The sequence below is a fragment of the Grus americana genome, chromosome 16 (genome assembly GCF_028858705.1).
Source record: "Grus americana isolate bGruAme1 chromosome 16, bGruAme1.mat, whole genome shotgun sequence".
NCBI lineage: Eukaryota > Metazoa > Chordata > Aves > Gruiformes > Gruidae > Grus > Grus americana.
The window spans coordinates 3,062,474-3,070,856 of NC_072867.1; the positions used below are offsets into that span (position 1 = coordinate 3,062,474).

Here is an 8,383-nt window from a genome sequence, read left to right on the forward strand (position 1 = left end):
CCCAGGAGGTGCAGCTGGTCCCCATGGGGTGACAGCTCTGGCACCAGGCACCCCCCTGGGCACTGGCACTGCTCTGGGACACCTCTCTCCCAGGGGAGATGCAGGCAGGCATGGGGCTGGGGGCGGGGGGGGGGGGCTGTGGTGGACACCCTGCTTTGGGAACCCCACAGTCAGAGCAGGATCGTCCCCACCAGCAGGTCTGTGACCCACAACCACGGCCGACCCCACCTGGGCAGCGCAGAGCATGGCTGTGCCCCGGGGCGAGCAGCTCTCGGCAGCCCCGAGGGCTTTGGGGATGTGGAGGGATCCCCGTGGCTGCAGCGTTGGGGCCAACCCTCACCCCAGCTCTTCCCTCCTTGGCCCCACAGAACCCCCCCTCCCTCAGACTCGGGGGTCTCTGCTCGCTGCTGGCTCCCCCTCAGCAGGTCCCAATTCCCCCCGCCCCTGCACCAAGGGTTTTGCACCCCCAGGACAGATGAGAGCAGACGTGGTGGGTTCAGCTCCATTGGTCTTTACTGGCATGGGGGGGGTATGCTGGAGGGGTGGGGGTCACAGCAGCCTGGGTGGGGGGCTCGGTGCACAGCCCCATCCCACCTCACGGCCACCAGCACACCCCACAGACACTGCTGCGGTCGGCTGGGGAGGAACAAGCAACACCCCTTCCCCCCCAAAATACAGCTGCATGTCCCCGAGTCATCTTAGACGTGGAGAGGAAGTGAGGAGAAGAGGAGGACATGAAGAGGACAAGAGAAGGCGAAGAAGGGGGAGAAGGAGAAGAAAGGGAAGATGATGTAAAGAGGAGGAGAAGGCCAAGAAGATGAGAAAAACGAGAGGATGACAAAAAGAGAAGAACAGGAAGAGGAAGAGAAGAGCTGGTTGCTATGCAACCCTCTTCCTGGGGGCCCTCTGCTCCAGCCACCCCCACGGAGCTGCTCCCCACGGGACCGGGGTGCGTCTGGGCCCTTCGCACTGGGCTGGAGCCGGGGGATCCTTGCAGAGCCCACCCCAACTGCCAACAGTCCCCAAGCGCAGGACTCCCGGCTGCCCGGCCACCCCGGGTCCGTGGCCATTGCCCGGCCGGGGCTTCTCCATCCAGGTGCCATCACCAGCGGCAGCTCCGTGATGTCCCCAGGGGTGGCCGGGGGCGAGTGCTGGGGGCTTCTCCCCATCCTGCCTGCCACCTGTGGCCACCAAGCTGGGTGTCTCATGGCCAGGCGTCCTCCTCCAGCCCCTCGTGCTCCCGCGGGACCTGGGCGGGCTCCAGGAAGGAGGAGAGGACGCTCTGCAGAGCCCCCCAGGGCTTGGGGATGCCGGTGGAGGGCCAGGGGGCCGCCCCATAGCCCCGTGGGGTGGGGATCCTGGAGGGCTTCTTGTGGGGCTGCGTGTCCAGCCGGGGCTTGGCCAAGGGGTGTGGGGATGGCATAGGGAGGGAAGGCACCGGATCGGGGATCCCCGGGGGGCCGTCCGCCATGGCCGGGGTCTCCTCCGTCTCCGTCAGCTCGTCCTCCCCCGGTGCCCAGTCGGTGTCAGACTCGGGGCCCCCCCGTGTCTCCCGGGCGTCCCAGGAGGCCGGGAAGCAGCTGCTCTCGTCGGAGGAGCTGGAGAGGGCCGGCCGGCGCCTCGTGTCCGCCATTTCAGGGGCTGCCGACGGCGGGGGACCGACCCCGTTCCCGCTCCGCCGGCCGTCCTCAGCGGGGAGGCTGTGCTTGCCAAAGATGTTGAGAGAGGACGAGGAGGAGCTGGAGGAGCAGTAGGCCGAGTCGGCGGCGGTGCCGTGGGGTGGCGGTGGGGGCACGGTGGGGGTCTCCCCGTCCTCCAGCTCCTCCATCATCCGCGTGTTGGCCAGGAATTCCTCCTCCAGCCGACGGAAGAGCTGCTGCTCCTGGCCGGGCTCCAGCCTCAACGGGGCCCGCAGCCGCCGCGCCAGCTCCTCCAGCTCCCGCTGCAAGGTCAAGGCCTCCTCGGCCTCTCCGCCATGGGGGGCTTCCCCGGGCGCCCCCGCCCGCCGTCCCCCAACACCTTCCTCCAGGGACAAGCGGCGTGGGGTGGCCGCAGGGCTACGGGCGGCCGGGCGGGAGGGGGTCCGGCTGCGGGCAGGACTGCCGGGCCGGGAGGGGGTCTCTGCCCGCGCCCAGGAGTGCTGCCCGTCCCGCCGGCGGCTGATGAGCAGCAGGGGCTGGGGACCGGGGCGACCATGGCTGCGGGGCCGCGGTGGGGTACGGCCAGGGCCGTTGGGTACCCGTGAGCGACCCCGCTCCTCCGGAACCGTTCTCGCACCCGGGGAGGATCCGGCATCGCGGGGCGGCTGTTGGGGCAACCCCCGGTTGGGGTCTCGGCGGCGGGGGGTGCCCCCATCCCGCGGAGCCGGGGGGCCGCTCTGCACGGAGGAGGCTGAGGAGTCGCTGTCACCGGAGCAGCGGCGGGAGCGGGCGGGAACGGGGTCGCGGGGCCTGGGAGGGGGAAAACACGACAACCCCCTGTTGCACACCCATTGCACACCCGTTGCACGCCCGTTCCCGCTCTCCCAGCGCTGCCCCGCCATGTCAATCATCCGAAGGGGGCGTGGCTACGCGATGCCCCGCCCTATCCCCCTCACCGTGCGCACTGCGCCTGCGCGGCGGCAGCGGCATGAGGAGACGGCGGAGGGGGGGAGGGAGCCCACAGTCGTGACACCCCCCCATCCCCTAAAAACCACGGGTGGCGTGGAGGAGGGATGGGCAGGGGGTCTGCCAGGGCTGGTTTCCTCACGAGGGAGGAGGTCTTGGCCCCCACGCCGTGGGGCTGGGGCCTGCCGTGGGGCTGAGGCCTCGCTGTGGGGTTGAGGCCTGGGAGGCGGTGGGGGTTCCTGAGCTTCCTCCCCCTGCCACAGGGTGACAGCAGGCGATTGTGTGCATCGTCGTCCCCCCCCATCCCAAGCAGCACCCATGGGTGCCCTACCTGAGCGTGCCGGCTGCCCGTGGCTCAGCGGGGCTCCTTGAAGGGCTGGCAGAGCCAGGCAGGGAGGTCAGGCCCCCCCGTGGGGGCAAACCCTCCTGCTTGGCACCGGACGGTGGCTTCGGGATGCCCGTGTCCCCGACACCCTTCGGCTGATGGCCACCCCGCTCCGTCCTGGTGTGGCTGCTGTCCCCCCCGCCCGAGAGGTGGCCAGTTGCACGGGAGCGGCGGGGGGTGCTGGGGCTGCGGGTGCGGGGTGCGGGGGAGAAGCTGCCGGGAGCTGTTTTTTGCGGGGAGAAGCCTGGGGTGCGAGGCTGGGGCAGGCGGTGAGCTGGAAACAGAGACTCAAGGGGGTCAGGGGGGGCATCCTTCGCCACCCACCCCACCCTCATGTCATGCCAGCACCCGCCTTTTCAAGCTGGGGTTTCCCAGGCTGTGGGTTAATCACCTCAGGAATTAATTTGGCTGAAAACCCACCTTTCCTCACTCCCCTTTTCCCATTTCAGACGGATCAGTGCCCCAAGCAGCCCAGCCCCAGGGAAAGGAGCCCCATGGAGAGCCAGGAGCGGTGAAACATGGTGAGGTGAGGTGACACCGGCTAGGGGGGTGGGGGTGGGTGGGGGTCCCTGGTGTCCCCAGGGGGGGAACTCACAGAGAGAGGAGCAGCGGCACGGGTCGTGCTTGTCCAGGTAATGTTCCAGTGTGTCCCAGCCACCACCGACGCGCACCATCACGTGGCTCCTCAGCACCTGTGGACAGCCCGTCACCCTGCCTGCCCTGCCTGCTCCCCAGGACGTGGCCAAAGAGGGACCACTCCAGGGGAGGGGGTGGGAAACGACCCCCAGGTCCCCAACATAAATTCAGCTCAGGGCCCACCCCACCGCAGGGTCCCTCAGGATGGGTCCCCACCACGCCAAAGAGTGGGGGAAGGAGGAGAGTGGGGGGTCCCGGTGTGGGGAGGGGGGGAGGAGGCACGGTGACAGCTCTTACTCTGACGAAGATGAGGGTGCTGGAGTCGCCCACTTTGTATTTACCCTCGGAGACCTTGACCATGGGGAACTGGGAGGGGCAGGAGCAGCAGCCCAGGATCTCCCGCACCTGCCAGCAGAGAGGGGAGGGGTCGGTGGGGCATGGACCCACAGCTATAGGGCAGCCCCTATAGATGGATGCACGCAGAGGGGCTGTATAGAGCCCACGGAGAGAGGGGAGCTGGCTTGGTCCTGGCCTCTTGGCTGCACCCCTGCAGAGGGGATGCTGTGCCCCCCCACTCTGGCAGCTGCCCTCCTCCTGCCTGTGCTTGCTTGAGGGGGCAGGCCTGTGGGCAGCGTGCTGCCTGTACCTGCCAGGAAGCAGCTGGGTGGGTTCGTGTGGGAGCCCAAGCCGGCATCCTCCACCGCAGCCCCAGGCAGTGGGGAGCACCCACAGCACCCACATGCCATGGGAGAGGGGCCCGGGGGGCTTCCCACGGCCAGCCGCCCCTGAGAAGGCTGAGAACAAGCACGACTCTCTTCATCTGCCACCAGCCCCACGCTCTGGGACCCACCCGCTCCGGGAGCCCCCGGCTGTGGGAAGCTCAGAGCCACCCCGACACTGGGAAGGAGGAAGAAATGCCCCCCCGCCCCCAGCCCCGCAAACCCCCAAACCGTGGGGGATTTGCCCCCCCCACCCCAAGCACCCCGCTATGGGGCAGGGACCTCCAGCGCCCTGCTGCACCCCACATCCACCACCAGAAAAGGGTTAAACCCTTTTTTTTTTTTTTTTCCTGTCCCCCTAAAACTTTAACATCTGCCACCAATTAAAAGCCAAAGGGAGGATTTGGGGGGGGCTGGCCAGGGGACGCCCCCCCCCGCCATTGCCAGGGGGCTGCCAGACTATGCTGCCTGCCCTGCTGCCTGCCCTGCTGCCTGCCCGCCAGCTGCCTGCTCTATCTGGGGCGGCCGCCCTGCCCACGGCCTGGCCAGGGCTGACGTCAGGGATTAGGCAGGGAGCCACAGGGGGACGTGGGGACACGGCTGCATCCTGCCCTGGCCCAGGGACCCGGCGGGGGTACAGTGCTGCCTCCCCCAACCCTAAATTTGTTGTGTTGGTTCTTTTTATAATTCCTCTTTTTTTTGGGGGGGGGGGGTGTTTCTTTTTTTTTTTTTTCATTTCTGCCTTTCTGCCCATTGGGTCCAGCCATGATCCGGCTGCTCCGGTTCCCATCCGGGGCAGCAGCTGGGTGGCAAGGTCAGGGGAAACTGAGGCACGGGGTTGGGGGGGTAGCTGCAGTGAGGGGGGGGTCCTGACCCTGCTGCCATCGGGGCGAGGGACACGGGGACCAGCTGGGCCGGATCCGGCATCGTCAGGCTCCTCCCCAGCTCCAGCGCTGCCCATAAAAGCCCATGGCGAGGAATTACGCAGCCCGGAAAAATGCAGCCGGGGTTGGCAGCGCCCGGACCAGGGGGGCTGGGGGGGGTTTGGGGGGCAACAGCGGGGTAGAGGGGTGTGGGGGGGTTCCTTTGCAGCAGCACTGGGTGGAGGGTGGGTGCAGGATGCCCCCCTGCCCCTGCCACGGGTATGGCTGCCACGGGACTTAATGAGGAATTGGGGTTTCAATTAAAAAATGACTTTGAGCTTAGGGAGTCAGGGGAGGGCAGACCCGCCCCCCCCCCCCCCCCAGTGCCCCCCCCGTATCCCCCTCCCTCCCTGTATTAATCCACTGCCTCGCACGCGGGCCGGATCCTGCACCCAGCCCAGCGTTAATCCCTCCTGAGCCTCCTGGCCTCGGGGAGGGGGTCCTTGCACCCCAGGTTGTGGAGGGGACACCCCCCCCCTCCTTCTCAACACCCCGAACAGTGGCTGCGAGCATCCGGATGTCCCCACGTCCGTCTGTCCATCCCCAGGGACACCAACCCCAAGGTGCTGGGAGGAGGAGGGTCAGATCCAGGAGCAGGTTCCTGGGGTGGGGACCACTGTGTGCATCCCTGGCAGGGAGGAAGTGGCAAGGGCGGAGGTGACGCCCACGTCCCCCCCCCCCCCCCCGTGATTATGGCCATGGCCACCAAAATAACCCATCCTGACGTCAGGAGGCTCCACAGGCTGGGTGGCTGAGGATCGGCCAGGGAGAGCCTGGTTGGATGGACAGAGGGGACCTCCCATGGGCCACAGAGAGCCTGGTTGGATGGGTGGAGAAGGACATCCTGTGGTTGGGTGGACAGAGAGGACGCAGGCCACAGAGCACCCCGTTGGGTGGCCAGACAGGACCTCCTATGGGCCATAGAGCATCCCTGTTGGGTGGACAGACAGGACCCAAGCACAAGGCTCCCAGGGGAGTGTGTCTCACCAGCTCATCCAGGTTCTTCAGGTCGCACAGGGCGATGGGCCGGGTCCTGCCGGGGTAGGCAGGCACCGGGGGGTCCCGGCTCTCCTGGCGCGTGCCCAGCACGCCGTAGGCCATTTGGTCCCTCATCTCCTCCTCGATCTCCTCCTCCATCTGGATCAGCATGGGGGCCAGCATGCCAAACTTGGAGCCCCTCCTGGCCACCTCCAACAAGCAGAGGACAAAGTTCTTCTCATTCTTCTTCAGCACCAAGTCATTGGTCTCGAACATGAGGACGTCCTGGATGCCAAGGTCCTGCCGACACCACTGGATGAAGTTGGAGACATTATCCCGGGCGATGAAGGAACCAGGCACCACGTTCTTGGCTTGGAAGATGACCTCGTTCTGGGGGACACGCATACGGGCGGCCACCTCGGGGTGCTGCTGCTGGAAGTCCATGGCGATACGGTTGACGTTGTTGGCGTGTCGGCAGAGGTGGCAGCCCGTCTCCAGGCTCTCCAGGAAGGTGTCCACCTGGATGTCCAGGTCATAGAGGGTGTTGAACCACTCGGCCAGGTCCTCCTTCATGGCCTCCAGGTACTCCTCGCTGGAGCGGAAGGGACGGATGCTCTTGGAGGCGGCTGACTGGATGTGGCTTGGGTCGGCCATGGCGACCTGCCTGCGGGGGCGGGGGGCAATGGATGCCGTTACAGGCAGATGCGGGCAGGTAGCACCCTGCAAACCCCCCCCCCCCGCCTGTTCCCCCCCCAGCAGCTCCTCCCCAACAGAGTTTGGCTGCCCAGTGTCCCCCATCCCAGCCCTGGTGTCCCCTCTGTGCCTCAGTTTCCTCCATCCCTTACCCCTGGGCGGGAGGGTCCCCACCTGCCCGTCCCCTGCCAGGATACCCCCCCCCCCCGGTGTGTGTCCCCTCTGCCCCTCCCCGGGTTAAGGAGGCACTTGGCACCGATGCCCGCCCCCCCCCCCCCCCCCCCCCCGCCAAAGCTGCCCAGTCATGGTGGGTGTCACCACCGTGGGAGCAGGTGACGCCCTGCGGTGCCGGCCCACAGCAGGGGCAGGGACACCCACCCACTCCCACCCACACCCCCACACCCCCCAGCGCTACCAATCCCGGGGGGGGGGTGGTGGGGGGTGTGTGATGGTGTTGGGCCCCAGTGCTCAGCCATGGCGGGAGTTGGGGGGGGGGGGGGCGGGACTGCCCCTGGGGAGCCCCTCCTGCCCTTCCTGACTTGGTGAACCCCCAGCCCTGCTGGGGGGGGCCTCGGTGACCCCACTGATGCCTGCCCCCGCCCCACACACCGGGGAGGGGGTGTGTGTGTGTCTCTTCCCCTGAGGGGGTCCCTGCTCCCGAGGGAGGGTGTCTGTCCTCGGGGGGGGGGGCGGGTGGTGCTCTGCTGGGGGGGGGGGGGCACTGTGGGGGGCTCCGCCCTGGGGGTGGGGGTGTCCCCTTTTCCTTGGGGGGGGGGGGCGTCTGTTTCTTGAAGGAGGGGGCCTCTCTGCCGGGGGGGGTGTCTCCGGCGCTGGGGGGTCCCTGCCGTGGGGCGGTCGGTCTGTCTGTCTGCCTGGGCGATGGCGGGGGGGGGGGGAAGAGGGTCAGCACCTGCGGAGCAGATGCCGACTTGTGCGGGAGACACGCGGGGAGGGGACACGGAGGGGGGGGGGGATGGGGGGGGGAACGCGCGCGGGGTGGGGGCACAGGGACAGCCGCAACTCCCCCCCCCCCCCCCCCCCCCCCCACTCACCGCCGGCTCCGCGTTCCGCTACCGCCGGGCCGGGCCGCGCCGCCCGCCCGCTCCCCGCTCCGGGCCGGGCCGCGGCTTTGAGCGCCGGGGGGGCCCCGCCGCCGCCCGGCCCCGCGCAGCCCCCGCCGCCATCCGCCGCTGGGAGCGGAGGGGCCGGAGCGGAGGGACCGGGATGGAGCGCAGGGACTGGGAGCGGAGAGCGCCCGCCCGCCCGCAGCCCCGCGCTGCCGCCGCCGCCGCGCCCCGGCCGGGAAGTTGGAGACGGCCCAGAAAGGGCCGGGACGGGAGCGGCGGGCGGGGGCGGGAGGGGACGGACCGACACGCGGGACACGGACACGGGGAGGGAGGGCGACACACAAACACCGCGACACCAGCCCTGGTGAGATTTGAC

General features: G+C 68.6%; 1 protein-coding gene across 2 annotated transcripts; it reads right to left on the reverse strand.

Moving 5' to 3' along the window:
* Positions 1 to 495: 495 nt before the first annotated feature.
* Positions 496 to 8,311, reverse strand: GAS2L1 (growth arrest specific 2 like 1). 2 transcript variants are annotated; one of them, XM_054844794.1, is made up of 6 exons: positions 7,993 to 8,309; positions 6,257 to 6,911; positions 3,925 to 4,032; positions 3,587 to 3,683; positions 2,938 to 3,265; positions 496 to 2,450 (listed from the first exon to the last, which is right to left on the reverse strand). In XM_054844794.1, the coding sequence occupies exons 2-6, from the start codon at positions 6,899 to 6,901 to the stop codon at positions 1,205 to 1,207; spliced, it is 2,424 nt and encodes an 807-aa protein (XP_054700769.1). In that variant the 5' UTR covers positions 6,902 to 6,911; positions 7,993 to 8,309; the 3' UTR covers positions 496 to 1,204. The 2 variants fall into 2 exon arrangements, with proteins under 2 accessions (XP_054700769.1, XP_054700770.1); XM_054844795.1 differs by lacking the exon at positions 3,925 to 4,032 and having other exon boundaries at positions 502 to 2,450; positions 7,993 to 8,311.
* Between the last annotated feature and the right edge of the window lie 72 nt (positions 8,312 to 8,383).

Coding starts and splice junctions, on each gene's coding strand:
- GAS2L1 (XM_054844794.1), bottom strand. CDS start 6,901: ATGGCCGACCCAAGCCACATCCAGTCAGCCGCCTCCAAGAGCATCCGT. Junction 4,033..6,256: donor TGAAGAACCTGGATGAGCTG/GTGAGACACACT, acceptor CTCTGCTGGCAG/GTGCGGGAGATCCTGGGCTG. Junction 3,266..3,586: donor GTGCCGCTGCTCCTCTCTCT/GTGAGTTCCCCC, acceptor CTCTGTTTCCAG/CTCACCGCCTGCCCCAGCCT.